Consider the following 21,625-nt stretch of genomic DNA (forward strand, 5'->3'; position numbering starts at 1 on the left):
CGTGGTACGCCTTCGCCTAGGCCAAGACCATTCGATCCTTAATCCGCAAAAATGGCACTGTGTCGACTGCAGCACCACCGATTCGGTGTGGGCCTGCCTCAAGTGCTCCCATGTGGCCTGTGGACGGTTTATGGAGGAGCACTCACTCAAACACTTTCAGGAGTCGCACCATCCGCTGGCTATGGAGGTGCGAGAGCTGGATGTTTTTTGCTTTGCCTGTGGAGACTATGTACTCAACGATAACGCAGAGGGTGACCTCAAACTCCTCAGAGGGGCGCTCTCCACTGTTCGGAGCCCGGGTAGGCGCTCACTGCGCTCTTCAACAGGGGGGGAGTGTACTCCCTGGGTTGGGGAAAGTGGGCCGCAGCCCGCCATGCAGCTGGCCTTGCGGCACAGGAGGAAAGCACTCCTGGGGAAAATGCTCCGGATGTGGATCAGCAAACATCAGGAGCTCCAGAATCAGCGTAAAGAGAAACTCGAGGAAGCTAGAAGACAAAAGAAGGAGGTGAAAAAGAGACTCATGGAAGAACTTGGCAATGTTCCTCCCAGGAAGAGTGCTAGGCTTCTTACTCAGGCGCCACGTTCAACCATCACACTCATTCCACGCAAATTTCGCGACCCTCCAGAACGCCTACCTCCTCCTCCTGCCCAAAAGAAGCCTTCACTTTTAACCCTGTCCCGCAAGACTTCTCAGAATGGCAAAGCTGCCAGACTGAGGCGATACTACTCCACGCATGCAGTCACACGACGGAGACTCGCTCCAGGGGTCACCGGTCTGCGCAACTTGGGGAACACGTGCTACATGAACTCAATATTGCAAGTGCTGAGCCACCTGCAGAAATTCAGGGAGTGTTTTCTCACTTTGGACCTGTGTGAGACTGAGGAGCTACTTGCCAAGACCAACCACTCCCAGGGGATGAAGGGGGTGACAGGAGGTGTGGTCAGCAGTGGTAACACAGCGCTGGCAGAATACCCTCTTGGACGTATGGGGAAGGCGGGCTGTTGGAATTTGCCCGTGGGGAAAAAGGAAAGCGTCTCGCCTCCTCCTCGCTGCTCCACCCGCCAGCAGATGTCTCTGTGCCATGAGTTACATACGCTTTTCAGGGTCATGTGGTCAGGCCGGTGGTCTTTAGTATCTCCCTTTGCCATGCTGCACTCTGTGTGGAACCTCATCCCAGCTTTCCGTGGATACGACCAGCAGGATGCCCAGGAGTTCTTGTGTGAGCTGCTGGACAAGGTGCAGCAGGAGCTGGACACAGAGGGGTCCAAAAGGCGGATAGTCATCCCCATCACAAAGAGGAAACTATCCAAGCAAGTGCTAAAGGTTCTCAACACCATCTTTCACGGGCAGCTACTCAGCCAGGTGAGACTCCTAACTTATAACTGCATGCAGTCAGTGTTGTCCAGTGTGATGTAGGTTGTTTTGTTTGTGTATTTATCTCTTTTCCCTCTTGCTTTCCATTTCTGCATGTCTGTTGTGAAGTTCTGGGCTAATGCCAAGATTTTGACTTTTGTGTTTTGTTTTGCTTTCATTATTATTTCTGTATATTTATATTCCCCCTTTGTGCCAGAGACACAAATCTGATAATAAAATAAGTAATAAATGTTAATTAATAAGTGATAAGTAAAAGGATAGCGTTTTAGTCTTCATGCCTTTTATTTTGAAAATTGACCATGTTCTTTACTCTCCTGGGTCTAACTTCCTTCCTACAAGATGAAGACAAGATAAAAAAAAGGAGAAAAAAATGACCCAGTGGTATTTTTAGTAGGTGCTGTTTCTGGGATGCTTCTGCAAAAACATGCTTCACCGGGTACAGTTAAGCTGTAGTCATTGTTTTGAAGAGGTGTAATCAGCTCCTGTAGCTGTCCTTCAGTTAGTCCCCAGTTAACTTTGAACACTGAGAAAATTCACATGAGACATCAGATAAACGTCGGCCACTGACATCAGTAAAAGGTATCAACTTAGGTGCTCTTACCAATCACAAAGGCCCATATCAGTTAATATCAATTATATATAAGCTGAAATTTATACACTGTGCTGCAGATACAGATGCCATGGATACAGATTTCCAGTTAATCAAAGTCTGTGGTTGCATGAAAAAACTGTGATGTCACTAGGGCTGGGCCATATCATACCGTTCATGGTAATACCGGTATAATGTTGGGCAACGACAAGAAAATGAAATATCACGATAGAATATGGGTAAAATGCGCGTGCGCAGTGCCTTTGTTTTCATACGCACATGGCGAAAAAGGCACGGCGGCGACAGAGAATGACAAGGGCGAAAGCGGATTGTTGAATGAAACGGATGAACCAGAATTGGTTTGTAAAAATGCTGCAACTTCAGTGGTGTGGAACTGGTTTAGCTTTCGTCCGTCAGATACACAACAAAGCACTATTTTTGGTAGAGCGTGCTAGCGGGCCGTCATTATTACCGTGTTTTTTGGTAAATACGGCACACTTAAAATCAATCATTTGATTTTTCTGAAAATCGACAGTGCCCATTATAATCCCGTGTGCCTTATGTTTGAATTCTGGTTGTGTTTACTGACCTCAAAACGATTTTATGTACACGGCGCTCGAAAATGTTTTAGTACGACTTTGCTAAGCTACGAACCTGCACCGCTTGATGGATTGTCGGCGCATTACGGCTATCTTAGGCAGGAGCCTCGCGGAGTGATACATACGGTGCTTCAACATAATATTACTGTATTGTGTGTGTATAACCTCTTTTTAAGTTTTGTGGATATTATACTTGGTTATGCTGAGGATATGTCGGCCAGTTTCTACTGGAAATGCTTTTTGGTTGAACTGTCAGCAAGGAATTTGCATTTGCACTGTTACGTTTTTATATAACTTTAATGCAAAAAAACAGCTGCTTGTTTAAGTGAAAATACATGTTTTGTTTTTTGTTTTTTTGCACTAATAAAATTGTGGAGTTGTAAAGTATTTTGTCTAGTGTCAATTATCGTCAGTTATATCGTTATCGCAAATTTTCAAATCTATATCGTGATAAATATTTTTGGTCATATCGCCCTGCTCTAGATGTCACATCACCACATTCCTATAATCATTTAGGGTGGTGCATGAGGAGGACCAGACTTACACTACAATACACTACAATGGTGCGTTGTAGTGTATTGTCTCTGTGATGTCCACCTATAGCTGCTTTAGAATCACCAGCTAACCTTACATCCATGTGTTTGGACTGTTGGAGCACGGTGGAGTACCCAAAACGCTTCCCATGCAACATGCACGCATTACACAGAACACCCTCCCCCCAAAGTCCAGCAGTTTCAAAGGCGACACTCTGCAGTTCTAATTGCGATTTAATTTTTAAAATTCAAAATTCAATCCACTTCAAGGTGATGTGTTTTTGGTGTTGTGAACAAATAAACAAACAAAAAAAGTCTTAACTGCATCTGTTCAGCTCTGTTTGCAGGGTTTGACCAATCACAGTTAAGATTGTGAGTTTAGTAATAAAAAAGAGGCATGCATCTGCATTAAAGAATAAAATGCAGAGACACGGTGGGTTAAGCAGTTGCCTGGAAGAGCAGGCCAAAGAAGACAGTTGATTGATTGTGATCATGTATGAAGAGCATAAACCTGTGCTGGAATGTAGTTAGAATGGGGAAGTGTCTGGTTTTGTAATTCAGGCAGATATTTTTGTTTCATTTATTAAATCAGTTTATTTATTTGTTTGAACCACTTTCCAGAGTTCTGCTACAGCTGAAACTTGGAATCGTCGTCACACTCACCTTTGCTTGTGTTCCTCCTCTTCTCTGTATGTTTTAGGTGACATGCCTATCCTGTAAGCACAAGTCTAACACAGTAGAGCCATTCTGGGATTTGTCTTTGGAGTTTCCAGAGCGATACCACAGCATAGACAAAGGCTCGAGCTCGACGGCTTACCAGCGTAGCTGCACCCTCACTGAGATGCTGTCCAAGTTTACAGAGATGGAGGCTCTTGAAGGCAGCATCTACGCCTGCAACCACTGCAACAGTCAGTACAATGTTTAATGCACCACAAGCCAAGCTCGTCTTAAGTTCATTATTAGCTGATAAGACTTTGCTTCTTAAGCTCGAGTTGAATAAATCTGTATTGTTTCAGGATATCTGCCTATTATATGACAACTTGGATGCATTCTGATAAAGCTGCTTATCAACCCTAAAATATCAATTAGCAGTTAAATTATTCTCTTGATTCATCAGACAGAGAACTGGATAGTGGACCATACCTACACAATTTGGATTCTAATGGGAATTGGTTTTAAATAAGTTATTATCCAAAGTGGAACTTAAAGTTATAGATTTCCCTTCATGATTTATTCATTTTGACTCCGGACCCTGCTTTTTCTTTAAAGGTCAATGCAGTTTTTCTTGCGAGGTATTTCTATGAATAACTGAGAATGTCAGGACAGCAACTTGTAAAAATGAAGCGTTCAGAACATTTTCCTGTTAATCTGATGGCATCGGAACTAAACGCACACCCGGGTCATGACTAATTAAAAGCTGTCATTTCATTCTCATCAGACGCACAATAGTAACATGCAAACTGTCGCATAAATGAAGAGGATTGCACAGGATTACGACCGCATGCATGCGTTTCCCGACGTTATCAGTTAAAAGACTTGATTTTTCAGGATGGAGAGAAGTTCGTCTCCGAAGTGTTACACATGCATTCAGTGTGATCCAAATGCATAAAGCAAGATTTACAAATGTATGTATTGATGTGTGTGTAGCGTTTGAGAACACACAAGCAGGTGCTTCAGTCCACGCAATTTCAAAGCAATTTTAAAGCAATTTTACCACACGCGAAACTGTTTTACAAATGCGCACATCCACATTTGAATAAATATTGAATGAATACTGATCAGCTGCTCACAATTCCTGTGCATACAAATGTCTGAAACTTTACAGACATCCTCCTACTCACGAATGGCCTGGCACGCACAGATCACATCACATGGTCACGTAGGATTTTGAGACAAATTTCAGGCTGCCGGCTTCGCATACATCCAGAAATGTAAGCTGCATTCAACTGCTAGTGTTCTGTTTTCCTGCATTTTTCCTACTAAAGTAGCCATTTCTTCTAAGTAAACAGAACAACTAGTCACCCCGCTACTAGAAAACAGATTTTCCAGTTATGTAGTTAGAAGTTTTCACTGGAATGGAGACAGGATCTATCAGGAAAAAATGTTTAAGTGATTCATTTCAGGGAGGTGAGGTAAAAGCTGCTGTATTTACTGAAGTGCGAAGTCTTGTGGTCCCAAATCATCAAATAAACATCAGTAAAGTGTAAACACTTACCTCAAGTATGATTTGTCAGGTAATGTATTGTCAGATTTCACCCATGGTGTGCATACAGAGTACACTGTAGAACTGTGGGTGCATCTGAATGTACCCGTGAGGAACATTTGTGTGTAAAGTGACCTTTACCTGAATGACTGAATGCTTTCAACAGATTAATGAAGCCAACGGTGTTATTTATTTATTCATTGTCTAAGAAGCTCTTTAATCTCCTGCTGACAGCTCCGGCGGAGGCAGTGACTTAAAAACTAGGCTGGCAGCTTTGAGAGAGCCACACAACACTTTCGCAAAGCCTGAGATTTTGCAAGAAAGCGTCACTTGTGCAGCGGAAACAAAGCCTCGCATCAGTAACCTGTGATCTCCTTGTTTCATGGTTTCAGAAAGAAGACGGAAATCATCCCACAAACCCTTAGTTCTGTCAGAAGCATGTAAGCAGCTTCTGATCTACCGTTTACCTCAGGTTCTCCGGCTGCACCTCAAACGCTTCAGGCAAGTTTCTGTAAAGGCTGATATATATAATTTTTTTTTTTTTTTTTTTTTTTTTTACTTCCAAACCAAGTTCTTTGAAATTTCTCAAAGAAATTTCAGGATTTCCTGTAGTTTTGATCTTGTTTTTTCTGTTTGCGTTGTGAACTTGGGGTGCTCGACCTTTATTTATTTTTTTTGTAAGACGAGGCTTGTGAAGTGTAGCAACACTAACTATCGCCTGTTGTACGGCAGATGGTCGGGGCGGAACCACAGGGAGAAAATCGGCGTCCATGTGGCCTTTGACCAGGTTCTGAACATCAAACCATACTGCTGCACAGGCTCAGGTCACTCTGTCCACAGAGGAGGCTACACCTACGATCTGTCTGCTGTAGTTATGCATCATGGTAAAGGCTTCGGCTCAGGGCACTACACCGCATACTGCTACAATACAGAAGGAGGTGAGGAAGAGCGCACAGCATCCTGTGGTTTATTTAAGATGCAAATGTTCTGCTGTGTTGTTGTTTTTTTTAACATCTTTTTTAATGTGCATTTGCTATCCTCAGGTTTCTGGGTCCACTGTAATGACTCTGAGATGAAGGTTTGCAGTGTGGAGGAAGTGTGCAACACTCAGGCCTATATTCTCTTCTATACCCAGAGGTCTGCTTAGGTACCTCTCGCTGTGATGATAACCTGTGCGTGGAAACTTAGGGCTGCATTCACGAAAAGGTTTTCTGATGCTTTCCCAGATGTCATAACATTTTAGCAGCACAATCCAGATAAGAAGTATGATAGTGGTGAGTAATGTTGCCATAGCTAGTAGATCAGAAAGCTCTGGGTTTATGTCTTACTTTTGACTCTGTAAGAAAACATTTTCGTAAATGAAGCCCAGGTTTCTCAGCCTGTAGGACCAGCGTATTGATTCCTGGCCTGAAGACTGTGGTCAGACTCTGTCCTGCTGAACAACAACAACAACAACCATCAGGCTCGTGTCTGTTGAGTCTGGGAACAACCAGGCGCTCTCCCCGAGACAGCATTTTACATTAAAAAGGCAACACGGATTCTGGACTTTGGAGCGTTTGGCCACAGTAATGTTGACGATGTGCATTTTTACACGTAATCGCGCGTTTGACCGCTGAGCTTTACATGAAGCGACACATTTTTAACGTTGCCAGCGACCGCACTGATGGTCCACGCTCCATGTTGCCTTCTGCTCAGCTTTTTTAATTATCGTGAAACGTCAGTTATGGAAACTTTTAATACTCACCCCTGTGTCATTTGTATCTCATCATGTCCTCTCCCTCAGATGTACTGCTGTGACTGGATACTGTGTCTTAGGCTCAAGGCTCTCAGTGAACACGAATAGGTTTTGTTTTTAGTTTATTTTGTAGCCGCTCTGTTCCATGAAAAGAAGCAAAAAGCACGAGTATCAGACACTCAGTGGAAAGCTGCGGGAGGAGCTGTTGCTGTCGGCTCCCGTAACACCTTGAAGTGTCTGCTCCTCCTCCTGCGGTTAGACCGGTCTGAGCCTGGGTTGGACATGCCGCCTCTCTTAACCTGCCGGAGACGGGGCGCGAGTTAAAGGGTAGATACCGAAGAATGTGTGGTTTCTTTTTCTTTCTTTCTTTTATCTGTTTTTTGGGGTGCCCATTTTTGAGTTGAGCACCTGAAAGCAATATATTGTACATCTCGCATCTTGACAGGAAATTTAAGAAAATCAGGAATTCTTCTGCTTGTTATATACAATGTGTTTTGGGGTTTTTTTTCTGTTGTCTTTTTTTATTTTGTTTTCTACTCTGCTGTTTCTATCGAGGTCTTTAGATTTTGCTAGGTTGTCAAGAAAAACTGTGTTTGATACGAGTCAAATGCAAAATACATTTGTGAACTCTGTGACAGTTGGAACAATCTAATGACGATGAATGTCTTACTTTTTAGCGGTCAGGTGTGGCCATGCCACCGGCTCTGATCCCCTTGAGTTCTGTCGTGTACTGTAAGAATACCTGTCATAAATGTAATGGTCATATGGGTTTTGCCTGACAGTAATTATTAAAAAGACAAAACAAAATTGAGATGCTTTGGTTCTCTTGCTTATTTTTTATTTTTTTATATAGTATTTTTTCCAGAGGGAGTGGTGATTCTGATTAAAAGAAGGTTATGAGCAGCTTCATGAATTTAGCTTCATGGCTGAGCCAAGAGAGTAAAGTAGAACTGAAATAATCAGGTTACCAGATGGATGCACAGCTGATCCGAGGCCTAACCACTAATGTGTTCTTAGAAATATAATCTGATCCAGCCAAGGATGGTGCTCATAATCAAATGTAAATCTCTTTCTTGCCTTAACAGTAAAGTGATCAGGGGCGTGGCCGCCACTCCCAAATGAAAAAAATATGAATCAGTAATTGTGATCCATAAACATGCCAACAGTGTCTGAAACAGCATTCTACAAATGCTCCCTTAAGGTATGTGTATGTGTTTAAATGCTTAAGATCAATCAGCTTATGGGACTCTTTCACACTGGAAGCTCCTAAATTTCCCTTTTTCCATGCTTCATATCTGACTTTTATGGAAGATCTATGTTACTTTGTTTGTATGCAATGGTCAAGGGTGGAGCAAAAGGATGACCAAGCTCACCGCAAACTAACATTTACCCGTCCTTCGGGCCTACCTCTTCCAACCAAAGGTAATCCGATGATTATGCACACAGTCAGAGCTGGAGCTTTATCCACTCTCTGCTGCTTTTTTATGCTTCCCATGCATTCACATTGTAACAGCAAAACCACCCATTTATATGCAATAATCTTACAATTATTATAAGCAATCAAAAGAGAATACACTTTGGTGCCTGCATATGCAAATACGTTTTTAAAAGTAAAAAAAACAAACGGGTGTCGGCGTGAAGGACGATGAGGAGATGGATCAAGGTCAGCCTAATATATGAAATCATTTATTTCTTACATTGTTTAATAAAACAGCAATAATTCTTCTTTCTTTTCTTTTTTTTCTTTTTTTGCAAACTGGATATAAACTTTGAACATGCCAGTTAAGTTGACACTGTGGATAGTAGCAGTTCTACAATAGATATAATATGAAAATGCATTTGTGGACAGAGCAGATTTTTACACTGTTGAGTCAGTATGGTGAATTGTAGCAGATTTTTTTTTAACTATTCATTCATTTGCAAGAGAAAAAAAAAGGAAAACGAAAGAAAAAGCACTGCTTCAACACCAGAGAAGAATGTGAAACAAACCGGGAATGACACCGAGTGGAGATACGACAGATCCGCGCTGCAATTCTGACACCAAAATGGCAGTTATAGAAGATTCAGTCTGTCAGTAATGACATGTTAACTCATGCCAGCTAGATGCATCTCAGTGCACATATGAGGACATGCATGAGCACATAACATTCATGGAGAAAAGAAGAAAAAACACCTTGTTCCTCTCAAATACACATTAGCTTCAACATGAAGATTACAGCAAACATGATCGGGCATTTTATTTTTGCTCCTGTCTTTGTAATGAATGTATCATAAATCATTAGAAAAAGGCCAAAGATTTCTTGCAAGAAACTCAGTTTTTGGTGACAGCGATGCGATCGACGGTTGGTCATCAGTGCCGGTACATGTGGGTGAGAGGGAAGGATGTCTTTTGTCACTTGGCAAGCAGAGAATTTCACTTGTTTTTGCTCTGTAAACACCTCTCGGCGCTCCCTGTAGGCCGGGTCTCGACTAAAAAGTGCCGTGCTTTGTTCTCTCTCACTCCGCCTTCAAACTCAAAGGGAACTCGCCGCAGTGGCTTTCATTTCACTTCAGTCTCTGGGTCCCTTCAGTGATGGCGAACTGAGCTGGAATCAGCTTCTCTGATCCCCTCCTCCTCTTCCTCCTGTGTCTTTCAGGAAGTTTAGCTGGGCAGCAGCCACAGCTCCACAAAGTCCCACTGCTTCCACAGCACGAACAGCAGCAATGTCAGCAGGACGGTGGCGGCTACGCGGGCCCGGGTCTTCATCAGAGGGGTGATGAAGTTGGCCAGAGTGGAGACGAAGACCAACAGCACGGCCATGAGTGCCAGGATGACGTTGATGAGCTTCCCCAGCAGAGCTCGAGCGTTGGCATTCTCCACTCCTTCTAACTGGACAACCTGCTGCTGCTGCTGCTGCAGCTCCAGCTTGGTGATGCGGGTCAGGCATGACTCGACTGCCTCCTGTGTGTGCAGATCCCAAAGAAATGAACCCACTTAGTGCGATTTTGTTTTTCAAAACCTCATTAAAAGGCCTGAAAATCTAAGACACCTTTTACAGGGAATGATAATGTCTTAATTCAACTGCTTTAGTCAGAGTTGAAACTACCTCTGAAAATCACAGTCAGTAAACACAGTTTGTACGTTCACGTCTTTGAAGCATATACAGGTTTTGGAGAAACATATTGCCCACACACAGCTCTGATCCCAACTTCTAGCAAACTCCAAAGTCTCCAACGATCTATCGGAGTCTTTGTTTTTACCTGAATGTCTCTCGCCCTCTCATACGACTGGTAGGCGACTTTCTCCTCCATGCTGGCGAGCTCCTGTTTCAGGTTGGTCATCTCATTCTGGTGCAGCTCCGTCAGGTCATTCAGCTGCTCTTCAAGTCGCTCATACCTGAACACACAGCGCAGCACACACTGTACTCCAAAGCATGCATGTCAAACTTGTTTTACATGGTTTATCTACATATTTAATCCCTGTGATGTCATTTATTTTTCTTTTTTTTATTATTGTGGACTCATTGTACAAAACATACATTTAGTAGAGGGCAAAAAAATAGAAGTTTCCTTGTATTTAATTCATCCTCTGGTTGTTTGTTGCTTTCTACCATCTACCACTCTACCATCTTGAAATTTTGTGTGATGGTAGAGATCAATAAGAGCTCAGCTGATTTCATTTGGGAGGAAATCTGGTCATGGTCACACCAAATGTAAAAATCAGTATAAACTTTATATTACCCACAGTGTTTTATGGATCTTCAATCTTCACAACAGTATAACAGGCTTGAATGACATGATTACCTAGGTTGGCTAAGCATTTGACCTTGACCTTCATTTTCTAGCGCCCAAGGTTAAAAAAAAACATTTGAAAGGGCATGGAGAGAACACGCTTGTAATTCTTTTCAATATGATGCCCTAATTGATCACGATGACAAAATCACACACTGCATGAAGAAATGTCAAAATCTGAAGTTATTGCAGCTTATTGAAGCCAAAGATTTTGGCCGATTCTGCACCAATCGTCTGGGTAAAGATAATAAAATACACTAGCATTTAAGGCTTTAAGGTCATAGGTCAAAGGTCAGACAGCATGTTGCAAAACAAAAGCTTTAGTATACTCCTTGACCTTCAGGGGGAGTTGTGCTCTCTGAGTGCTATTGTTGTTTATCTATTACTTAATTAATAATGAATTATTAAGTGAATAATTAATTTGTGTTGCATGCACTGTTAGAGGGGAGGTGTTTATCAGAAGGAAAAGCTGTAAAGCTCTGAAAATGTAGTCAGAAATTTCAAACCCGATGCCCTCCTTCACATTTTCCAATAACGTCTAGTGGACGGCACTTTTCCGGCCACTTTTGGCGACTGGGCCTTAATTTTGACACCCCTGCTCTAAAGTACATATTTAATGATGATTTTAAAAGGAGCAGTGGGGACTGAGTTGTTTTTTCCTTGTGTGAATTGCATCTTGATGTTCAGTGTAGCACGTTAGTGATTGCTTTTCTTTGCAGGGACATCTACCTGTATCTCTCTTCCTGCAGGCACTGAGTCATGTAAGAGTAGTCGCTCTGCAGCTGGCCCTTCATGTCCTCGATGGCGTCCTCCATGTGCGTCTGGCTGGCCTTGATCTCCTGCAGACCCTCAAGTAAAGAGTCCCATGAACTATGCATGTGATGGTGGTGGTGGTGGTGCCCGTCCAATCTGGGGCTCCCCATCGTTGGGCCTAACATACCACCCCCTCCTCCTCCACCAGCCCCACCAGAATTACTGCCCGCTCCGGATCCAGACGTGGCGCTGGAACACTCGTCGTCGCTGCCGTACTTTGGGCTGGAGACCAGGGTGGCGCTTCCACTCAGGGCGCGGGGCGTGGGGGTGTCTTCAGCGTGGCCCCCAACTCCGTCCTCTAGCGTGTCTTTTAGGTGAGCAATGTTATCAGCACTGCCAAACTTGTTTCTTATAAGACTGGCAAACTCTCGTGGCTTGGAGACAACGGCCGTGTGCGTGAGAGCAGAAACTCCTCCTTTAACCCCTTCAACTACTCCACCTCCGAATCCACTTATCCCAGCACGAACGTTGGCTCCCACGTCCTTCAGTCCCTGCTGCATGTCCCGCAGGACATCCTTCGGCTGCCGGGCTGGCCCATTCTGTGAAGAGGGGAAAAGGAATGAGGAAGCAGAGAAGTGGAGGATCCTAAAGGAGAGAGCTGATCATGTTATGAGGGTAAGTTTTAACCCTCATAACACAGATGAGGAAAGCAGTCCCTGTGAAGAATCAGGTGAGGCACAGGGGGGATGCACTGGTTTAAATAAGTGTTTGGGAAATCATCAGTCTATTTCTGGACTCCACTGCGCTCCCAAAGATAGACTGAACACTTGTTCAAGTCACTCATAAGATAAATGTTCCAATAGACCACGAAGAAAGACACGTGCATACACACACACACACACACACGCACACGCACACACTTACCTGCTCTATCTCCTTCAGCTTCTTGTGGTAGTGCTCTAGTTTTTTGTGTAAGTGCGCAATAGTCTGTGCCGATTTCTGGTTCTTCTTCTCGAACACTTGCTTGATTCTGGACGCCTGCTGTTTGTCCGCGTTGTGAGCCAACTTCAGGTACTCCGCCACGTTGTCGTCACGCGCCTCCTGCTCCACGCGAATCTGCTCGGTGACCTTTAGGATCTTCTGCTGCAGATGCTCCAGAGCAGCACGTGTCCGCTGCGGCTCACCGGCCACAGCACCTTCCGCTCCCCCCGCCATGCCCCCAGACACCGACCCCACCGCCGCTGCTGCCCCCGCTCCGTCCATGCTGATGTTGGTGTCAGAGCCTCCATGGCTGGTAGTGGAGGGCAGGCCTAGAGTTGCCACCTCACTCTTGTCCAGCTGAGGGGACAAGAGGGCAGTGACTTGCTATTCAGGGGTGAAAAGAGAGCTACAACTGCTCCAGATACATTAGAGGTGTTAGTCAAACTAAGGAATCAGAGCCTCATCAGTATAAAAGTGTAAAAGTAGAGATAACAAAGGTTATTCAGATAAACGGCGCAGGAGAAACATCTTCACTGTAGCTGACTCTTCACAGACTGGGTTTTACAAGAAAAGAAGTTCATCTGCAGACATGTGGTGCCAACACAGGCTGTTATTATTGGTGTTATATTCACATAAACATTACTGTGCAAAAGTCTTGAGCCACTCCTTATATCTATGTGTTTTAATGGGAAATAGGTGCAGTGATTTACATGTGCAAACTTAACATAAATACAGCACATTAAGGCAAACAGAGTTTGTACAACTCCAACAAGCTTGAAATTCAATATTTTGTTATGACCGCCTGAACTCTCTTCCTCAAGCTTTCTTGTAATTCTTGTAATTTCTTTAAGTAGCCTTCAGGGATATCCAGGATACTTGAAGGACATTCAAGGTCAGATGCATCTTTTAGGTCCTGTGTCAGGGCTTTCCTTTCCTTTCCTTTCCTTTCCTTTCCTTTCCTTTCCTTCCTTCCTTCCTTCCTTCCTTTAAACTTTATATTAAGCATTATTCAAAGATTCAGCTAAAGAAATGGAAACAAGTTATATGCTGTTGTGACAGGCTGCTAGTAACAAAGTGCCTAGATTAGACTTATTAAAAAATCTATTATTAAATATTTATTAGATATGATGCAATTTAAAATCGGTTCTTTGCTAATGTTCTGTCACATATAGAGACAACACTGGTTCATCCCTTGAGTGAGATGTTGTTTTTGTTCTTGAATGACTCATAGGTACAAGGTACAAGGACTGGACTGAAAGTGAGAACAAACTTTGAAAGACCTTTGGAAAGCCGAAGCAAAATATAAAGAGACAAGGGTTGGCTCAAGACTGGTGCTGTATGACAATAAAACAGTAATGCTTCGTTTAGAATTAAAGTATATCATATAGGTCGCATACATAAAACACTCAGTTCATTTTTAGTTGTGTGTAATTCAAAAAATTATCTTCACAGAAACAGACAAAATGTAAAGTATTTGAATCTTTACTTTCTGCAGGAAACAAAATTTCTTCTGTTTTTCTAAACTGCAGATTATATTTTCCAGATCTCAACTGCCAGAAACAAAACACCTGAGTAACCTCAGTAAAATAACTCAACAAAATAAATAAACCTCCTTCGATGGGACTGTCAAAATGTGTCATTTTGCCCACTCGGGGCATATTAGCTTTAACCGATCTAGCGGAGAGATTAGAGACCACATAGAAAGGCCACCATGCATTAATTAGATGATGCTTCCTGCCCTGCTGAGCCTCAAAAAACGAAGAAGGAGAAGAAGACGATGACGATTAGTTAAGATCGAAGCAAACTACACATGTAAACCCACGAAGGTGTGCAGCACGTGGCGTGTACTTTAATGCTAAAGACACGCTGAGCGTGTATGTAAATCTATTTCTGCCTGAACCTTCGTCTGACTTTTCCTTCAGAAAAACAAAAAACATAACAGCCTGAGGATGTAATCCCTTTTACACGACGAGACCCCGCGTTGACAGATCCACGCGGGATTCCCTGGTCAGTATTATATGTTTATGTGCGGCTTTGGCAGATGGCGCGTTTGATAATGACTCTCCGCCTGACGTCAAAACGCAGCAATCAGACCCTCAGACACGAGTTTGGGCTCACACATGACGAGAGCAGTGCTGTGAGATATTTCTCACAGCACTGCTCTCGTTTCTGTCTGCGGGATGGCGCGAGGATTTATTTTACATTATATCTGCGCGACTGCGTGAAATGAGCACGCGCTGTGATTGTAAAAGTAGGTTACAATCACGGTGTGATGGAGAGGAAAACGCATGACTGCAGCCCCGTGATGGAAAAACAACAAATCATTTTTTCCTGATCTCTGAAAAAAATAGATGAATAAAAAGTGGGATGCTTTTTTGAGTGGCTATCACTCGCAGGATCAGAGGGGGTGAAGTGGGCAACCAAAAAAAAGCGCAAATCGGCATATAGCGACGGCTGCGGTGGTGCTCAAACCTGACGCGGTGTCTCTGTTTAAACGTGTAATAATAATAATAATAATAATAATAATAATAATAATAATAATAATAATAATAATAATAATAATAAAAGATCCACGGAGCGACGCTGTGGATGAAGCCGAGACTCCTGAAGGTCGGGAGAGAAGCGGTGAGGATGAGGATGGAGATGGCAGATGTCTATGGCGTGAAAACAAGAGGACAGGGTGATGCCTGTGCATTCTTCACTCAGCGGGAGACGCGCGGGGACGTGATGCCAGCGAGCACGCGAGGACGAGACACAAGCAGCGCAGGAAAATGAAAATGAAAAATTTTAAAAAGGAAAGAAAAAAAAGGATATCAGAAAACGTTACCATACTGCTTTAATCCAATTTTTGCAGTGCCATTGCAAGTCTGTGTTCGAGGCCCATCCTCCTCCTCCTCCCTCCGCCTCCCCCTGAGCTCACCGAGGAGGAGTCCCCCCTCCTCAAATGTCTTTACCCCCAGCCGTGGGTCTGGCTAACTGTCACCTCCCTGGATCCTAACGCTCCATCGTTAACACCATCGATATCTGCAGCCTCCCTCTCCCTTTTCCTATCTCTAATGCTCCGATCTCTCTCTCTCTCTCTCCCTCTCCTTTGTGTCATATGCTCCCTCCGCCTCCCCCTGCTTCACTCTCCTACATCTCTCTCTCTCCCCCTCCCTCTCTTTCTGTCCCTCTTTCGGTCTACATGCAAATGCTATCAGTACTGCCCTGTAATGGATGTGGGAGCTAAGGGACAGATGATGGAGGGGCTGGGAGAGCTTGGCGCAGGCGTGCAGGTGCCCCCGTGCTGATAAGGCCAGAGGAGGGAGGGAGGGGGTGGGGTGAGTGGAGGGAGGGAGCGCTCCACTCACCTAAACTAACTCCAGTACAAACACGCGCACTTCGCCTGTGCTGGTGTGGGACTGCAGTGATGTTGTGCCAAAGTACACAATGCCTCAGAGCGCCGACTCGCTCTCGTAATTTGCCTACTTCACAAAAGAGTGAAGAAAAAAAAGTGGTATCACAACAGCAGAAGCCAGTTTGCATGACTCGGCACTACTCGAGGATATATTCACCCAACTTCAGATCTCTCTGTGCCTGACGGTGCGTCAGGATGTGTCTCCGCGGAGGGACGCCCTCTAAAAAGGAAGCGTAAAACACGCTGTCATCGTCGTCTTCAAAAACAAACTTGGAATAGATTTCAAAGAGGAACTGAGAACAAAACAAGTAAAAGAACTGGAAGGTATAATAAATAAAATAGACTTCAACAACACTTGATTTTAGTGTGTTGTTATTTTTAAATTATTGTATTACTTATTGATCGTGGCCCAATAATAGCAAGAGGTAATACGTTAACACGCTTACTGGACACTTTATTAGGGTGTATTCAACCTCTCCTTAACATAAATATTTAATTAGCCAATCACATGGCTTCAGGTCCATGTATTTATGCATGCAGACTAAGGAGCTGCTGAAATTCAAACTAAGCATCAGATTAGAGAAGAAAGACGATTTAAGTGACTTTGAATGTGGCATGGTCTGCTGTATTTCAGAAACTGCTGATCTGCTTGGATTTTGCTGCACAGCCACCTCTTTACGGGAATGGTCTGATGGTCGGAAAAAGAGAAAATATCAAATTAGTGAGCGGCAGTTCTCTTGGAGAAAATACCTCATTGGTGTCAGAGGTCAGAGGAGAATGGTTTGAACAGATAGACAACAGAAACTCAAATAACAGCCAACGTTACAACCAAACTATGCACACCATGTTGCCAGTGACGTCAGCAAAGAACAGGAAACTGAAGCCACAATTTGCACGGGCTCACCAAACTTGGACATTAGATGTTTGGATAAATGTTGCCTGGTTTCAGGAGTCTCGATTTCTGCAAGAAATCGATTTTCTGATTTCTTGCATACTTTGGGCCCCTTAATGCCAATTGATTAACATAAAAAAAAACACCACAGTGGCCTCCACAGTCACCAGATCCCAATCCTGTAGAGCATCTTTGGGATGTGATAGAGCATCATGGATATGCAGCTGACAAATCTGCACCAAATATGTGATGCTTTCATGTCAACATGGACCAAAATCTCTGAGGTTTGTTTCCAGCACCTTGTTGAATCTGTGCTACAAAGAGTTAATGCACTTCTGAAGACAAAGAGATCCAACCCAGTGCTAGCGAGGTGTTCCTAATAAAGCGACACATTAAAGACACAAGGCGGTTCATTTGACCATTTTATTGGATTTCATAATAATTAAACAAAACCTAAATTAACACATGACATCGTATCTCACAATAAATAAGGACAGATTTTCACTTGTAGCCTTGAACAAAACACAATACAGAGGAAATGTGCGCAAGCATCTACAAACAGAAGTGCATTCGTTGTTTGGGGTCATTCGCTTATTTTCTCGGCTTCGGAGCATTTGTAAGCTTTCTGTTGGTGAGGGTTAGCGTCACAGTGACACCCATTCATATTACCCATAGCAGCAGGATTTGCTAATGTAGACATAAATAAGTGCCAAGAGGGAAAAAAAAGAACAAATTTAAGGCAAAAAAACCCAAAACAAAACATATCATTAGTTAGATTGCACAGTGAAAATAATAAATGTGACATTTTAGCTTAGTATACATTTACTTATGATGAAGGAACTTTAAATACCAAAAACAAATGCCAGTAAAGGCACTTGATACTGGGTGTTTATGTGCAATACTGCAGTTTAAATGATTATGCTACCTGACAATGCCATATTTAACTTTATAGATAAATCTCTTATACATATATAACTAAATAAACGTGTTTAAGTGTTCCTAGTCTACGTTATCAGTATCAGAGTCTGGGCAGCCGAAGGACATCAAAAATCAGCTGACGTAAAGTAGATGGAAAAGGATGGAAGAGGACATGATGGCACTTCTGTCTTTTACAATCTAAGCAAAGCAACTGCGTGTTTGAGATGTCAGAACTCTTCAAGCATCTTCCTTTGATTAAAAGATGGTCGATAAAAGCACTGTATACAGCTGGACATAAAAAGTATAACATACTTCGGAAAGTAAAAAAAAGAAGACGACTGGTAAACCCTTGTGATACACATGTAGAAAAAATGCTGTAGAAAAACAATAATGGATTTGAACTACGGAGCCAAAGAGCTTTGTCCTCTCAGCTCACAGACATGATGAGGCTGGATGATTTTAATCGACACATCTCCAGCGGATGTGAATGTGCTTTCAGTGCGGCTGAATGTGCAGTCGGGCAACACTTTGGCACCCCCCCCCCTTCCCCAAATGAGTGTAAATCCACTGATTCCAGAGATTACTGTTAATCTTCTCTGCTCAAATGTCGCATTCTTGCCACTGAGGGAAAAAAACACCAATCTCCTCAGAGTGACTACAGTACCCTAATTAAGTGTTTTGTATTGACGTGTGGTTGAGGTCCCTCCTGGGTGCACGGCCAGAGTCTGTGCGGGACGTGTGATTCCTGAGCGTGGCCCTGTCTGTGAGGTTCTCTTGGCATATTGGCGTTTCTCCACCGAACATCACTCGCCGGATTTGCGGGGCATCCACACTACTCTTCTTTTAGCCTGGTAGAAATCTGTTGGGATAAAGCGCAGGAATTTTAAGCTCATGCACTCTCACGTAAAATGACGAGACTTCTCGCTTTCAGCTACACGTACCTGTGATGTTCGTCTGCTTCCTCTTCAGCCCCGTGTTCTCGCCCTTCTCCGGTGTTTTCTCCAGCATCTCCTGGCTGTGCGTGCATTTCCCCGGCGTACCGGGGATGTTCTCCTTCTCGCTCTGTGCCGTCTCCACCCTCCCTCTCTTGGGAGTAACTGTCGCTGCTGACCTTTGGCCTTCAGCTTGTCCGAGATCCTGCAAACAGGACCTGTAGAGCAGAGGCACCCTAGTGCTCGGGACACCTTCCCATTGGAAATCACTGCTCTCCAGAGGCTTGTCCAAGCTAAAGTCAAAGCCCCACCGCTTTGAAGCCTCCTGAAGGTCGCTACGCATGGCAGCCTGGTACTCCACCTGTAGCTGCTCTCGGTCCACAGGCCCAAACAGGTTTCTCCGGGCTGGTCTTTTTCTCAGAACCCCCAAGATTCGCTTGTGAGAAGCCATCACTCTACACTGATGGAAACAGACAGAAGATCTCTGGTTAGAGTAACACTGATTGGCGTTTTGCTTTAAAAAAGTAGCAACAATAATAAACCAGGCATGACATATTTGAAAGTTAATTTTGTCTCCATTAATTAAGCATCTCCAGCGATGAGACTAATCCTCCCAGACACTCGGTGCTGATGAAATGTTGCACAAGTAAAACATGCAGTGACTTCTCTGAGAGGAGAGGAACTTCTGCGCCAGTCTTATTCTAAACCAAGCAAAATGAGTTCTGTAATCCATTACAAGTGCATCCATCTCAGTTACTTGATACTGTCTCGAGTATGAAAGTAAAAATCAGTCTCACCATCTTTCAAACCAGCGTAAAGCTCCTCAGTGAACTAACACACTGGTCTCACTGGGCAGCTTTTTATACTAAGGCAGTGACTCACTGAGCGCTCCTCCCTCTCTCTGAATCACTGGTACATGCCAGGGCATAATCTCAACCAGACATGTAAGGACAAGTCCTAAGCAGCGACCAACAGCGCAAACACCGAGAATCACCACCAGGTGGCAGTATCAGGCCCCCTGCAGATTAAAAATCAGAGGCGGTGATTTGTGAATCCTATTTCCAGATCTGCAGATCTGGACGGGACTTACAAACAGCAAACACTTTACTGCGAAGGCTACAGGAAGGAATCAGGTGTGTCTCAGGTGGATGTCATTAAGGCCATCCGGGAAGTACTGGGCAGAATTCCCAGGATTTTCTTTTCAGGGAACAATCATGAGAAGCAGTTCCCATCATGATTATCCAGCTGAGAACAGCAGGAGGGGGAGAGGTCACTCTGATTAGAGTTTAATAAGTGATGAAAATAATGACGATGAAGAGAAGTGCAGATGAGGCAGAGAAGCAAATCATCAACACAACCTGATAACTGTTCACTGGCACCTTAAGTCCATTGTTTTTTTCAACAAAGCTTTCAATAAACACGGGCTTTAAAATGACTCCTTATACTGGGAAAAACTGGGGAGCCAAAAATAAATCCAATTCACCTAGAATGAAGTAAAACATCAGAAACAAGGAAACAGTTTGGGAGAGGGTGAATACACAGCTTGTAGACACCATCCTCCTCACACCCTCCCATTTCCATCCACTCAGTCACGCGTATGACGCGGCGTGAGAGGAGGGGGCGGAGTGATTCAAGCGAGTGGCGGGAGAACGAGTCATGCCCGGGCGGCGCTGGAACCGGCTCGGACCCTGCCCAGTTTACTACACGGGTCCACGTGAGGCTGGAACTCGTGCTGGCCAAACTGCGCTGTCACTGTCTGGAGCCCTTACCACCCCTGCACACCAATGAATCATAACCACACACACACGTAAAAACAACCGTGCGGGAAGCTTTGGTAAAGTTTTGAGTTGATACACTGAAACCAGCTAAAAGACATACAAACCCAACAACAACACGGGGACGGCGGTAATCATGGAAAGGTGTAATTTATGGGATTAAACGAACAAATAAATAAATAAATTAGATTTAAAAAAAAGATCAAATATAGTTAGGACTGAACCTAAAAGTAGCTCCTATAACATTGCAGGTTGTATAGCTATATAATGTAAACAGCGATTTGTTTTAGAGTTGTATACACTAACAGGCCAGTCACAAGTGAACACACCAAAGCGCAAAAATTCAAATTTTTAGTTTTACTTACATTTTAATTCAAAGACAAAAAATCTTCCTTCTTTCAAACTTGCTGGGGGAAACCTGACTGTTATCCACCTTATCTTGCTGTTTTTCTGATTTCCAGTCTTCACAGCAGCTCTGAAGTAAATAAACGCCCGAAGCTGATGCTATGTAACCCAGCAGATTCACAGGAAAATACTTCTCCGTGACACTTTCTCCTAAGATTTCTTACAGACACGGACTCCTGCTAAACTTTTATGAGCTCGGGTACCCTCCTCTCCAGTCCAGAGGTGGAGACTCGGGGGACTCGCACACGTGAATTTGGCCCGGTAAACACACGAGCGCACGTGAAACTTGGCTCGGGTAGAAGACGTGAGGAAATTCCAGTTCAGGACACAGCCCAGCTCAGCCTCCCCCTCCCCGCCTCTCCCTGCCTCTCAGTGCGCATGACAGAGCGCAGCGGTGTGTGTACTTGTCCCGTTTCCAGGATACATGACACATCTCGTTTGCTTCCTCCCATTTCTAAAACAGTCACGCGACGTTTCGGTTTCTGTTGACATCACAGAGCAGACAGCAGCGAAGGAGAAAGTAGAAGTAAAAGTGGAGAAACTCGTAAACAGTAAATGGAACTACACTGGGCAACTGCACTCATGCGCTCTTTGTACCTGTGTCCAATTTAAATATATCCCTCCTGTGGTAACCCCCCCTCCCCAAAAAACTCACTATATGTATCGACCACTTCACTATGACAACATTCACCGGCCACTTCATTAGGTACACATGTTCAACAGTTTGTTAAGGTCAATATCTAATATGCCGATCATATGGTGGAAAC

General features: G+C 43.8%; 3 protein-coding genes across 7 annotated transcripts in view; 1 reads left to right on the forward strand and 2 right to left on the reverse strand.

Moving 5' to 3' along the window:
• usp49 (ubiquitin specific peptidase 49) overlaps nt 1-7,845 on the forward strand; it is a 9,986-nt gene extending 2,141 nt beyond the window's left edge. For 3 of the 4 annotated variants that reach the window (XM_082534024.1, XM_082534022.1, XM_082534023.1), the window contains 5 exons: nt 1-1,363; nt 3,797-4,004; nt 5,692-5,800; nt 6,032-6,237; nt 6,343-7,845. The exon at nt 1-1,363 is cut by the window's left edge and continues 82 nt beyond it. In XM_082534024.1, the coding sequence (XP_082390150.1) occupies nt 1-1,363; nt 3,797-4,004; nt 5,692-5,800; nt 6,032-6,237; nt 6,343-6,446 (1,990 nt within the window). In that variant the 3' untranslated portion in view covers nt 6,447-7,845. Of the gene's footprint in view, nt 1,364-3,796; nt 4,005-4,921; nt 5,656-5,691; nt 5,801-6,031; nt 6,238-6,342 lie in introns of those variants that run through there. The other variant, XM_082534025.1, reaches the window with a different exon arrangement.
• Nucleotides 7,846-8,732: 887 nt separating this feature from the next.
• Nucleotides 8,733-15,745, reverse strand: tmcc2 (transmembrane and coiled-coil domain family 2). The gene is made up of 5 exons (XM_082534061.1): nt 15,367-15,745; nt 12,483-12,896; nt 11,535-12,157; nt 10,275-10,410; nt 8,733-9,975 (listed from the first exon to the last, which is right to left on the reverse strand). The coding sequence occupies exons 1-5, from the start codon at nt 15,367-15,369 to the stop codon at nt 9,676-9,678; spliced, it is 1,476 nt and encodes a 491-aa protein (XP_082390187.1). The 5' UTR covers nt 15,370-15,745; the 3' UTR covers nt 8,733-9,675.
• Nucleotides 15,746-17,245: 1,500 nt separating this feature from the next.
• On the reverse strand, nt 17,246-21,227 carry cdkn1a (cyclin dependent kinase inhibitor 1A). Of its 2 annotated transcripts, none has more exons than XM_082533013.1 (3): nt 20,819-21,227; nt 18,688-19,138; nt 17,246-18,605 (listed from the first exon to the last, which is right to left on the reverse strand). In XM_082533013.1, exons 2-3 carry the CDS (start codon nt 19,127-19,129, stop codon nt 18,550-18,552), a joined length of 498 nt encoding a protein of 165 aa, XP_082389139.1. In that variant the 5' UTR covers nt 19,130-19,138; nt 20,819-21,227; the 3' UTR covers nt 17,246-18,549. The 2 variants fall into 2 exon arrangements, with proteins under 2 accessions (XP_082389139.1, XP_082389138.1); XM_082533012.1 differs by lacking the exon at nt 20,819-21,227 and adding an exon at nt 19,476-19,582.
• Nucleotides 21,228-21,625: the final 398 nt, after the last annotated feature.

Source organism: Aulonocara stuartgranti (genome assembly GCF_965226115.1).
Source record: "Aulonocara stuartgranti genome assembly, chromosome: 5".
Lineage (NCBI taxonomy): Eukaryota > Metazoa > Chordata > Actinopteri > Cichliformes > Cichlidae > Aulonocara > Aulonocara stuartgranti.

Excerpts from the sequence above, each read along its gene's own strand:
- tmcc2 (XM_082534061.1), bottom strand. Across the intron at positions 12,158-12,482 it reads AGCTGAAGGAGATAGAGCAG|AATGGGCCAGCCCGGCAGCC; the intron begins GTAAGTGTGTGC and ends CCCTCTTCACAG. Across the intron at positions 9,976-10,274 it reads AGAGGGCGAGAGACATTCAG|GAGGCAGTCGAGTCATGCCT; the intron begins GTAAAAACAAAG and ends CTGCACACACAG.
- cdkn1a (XM_082533012.1), bottom strand. Across the intron at positions 18,606-18,687 it reads GAAGCAGACGAACATCACAG|ATTTCTACCAGGCTAAAAGA; the intron begins GTACGTGTAGCT and ends TTATCCCAACAG.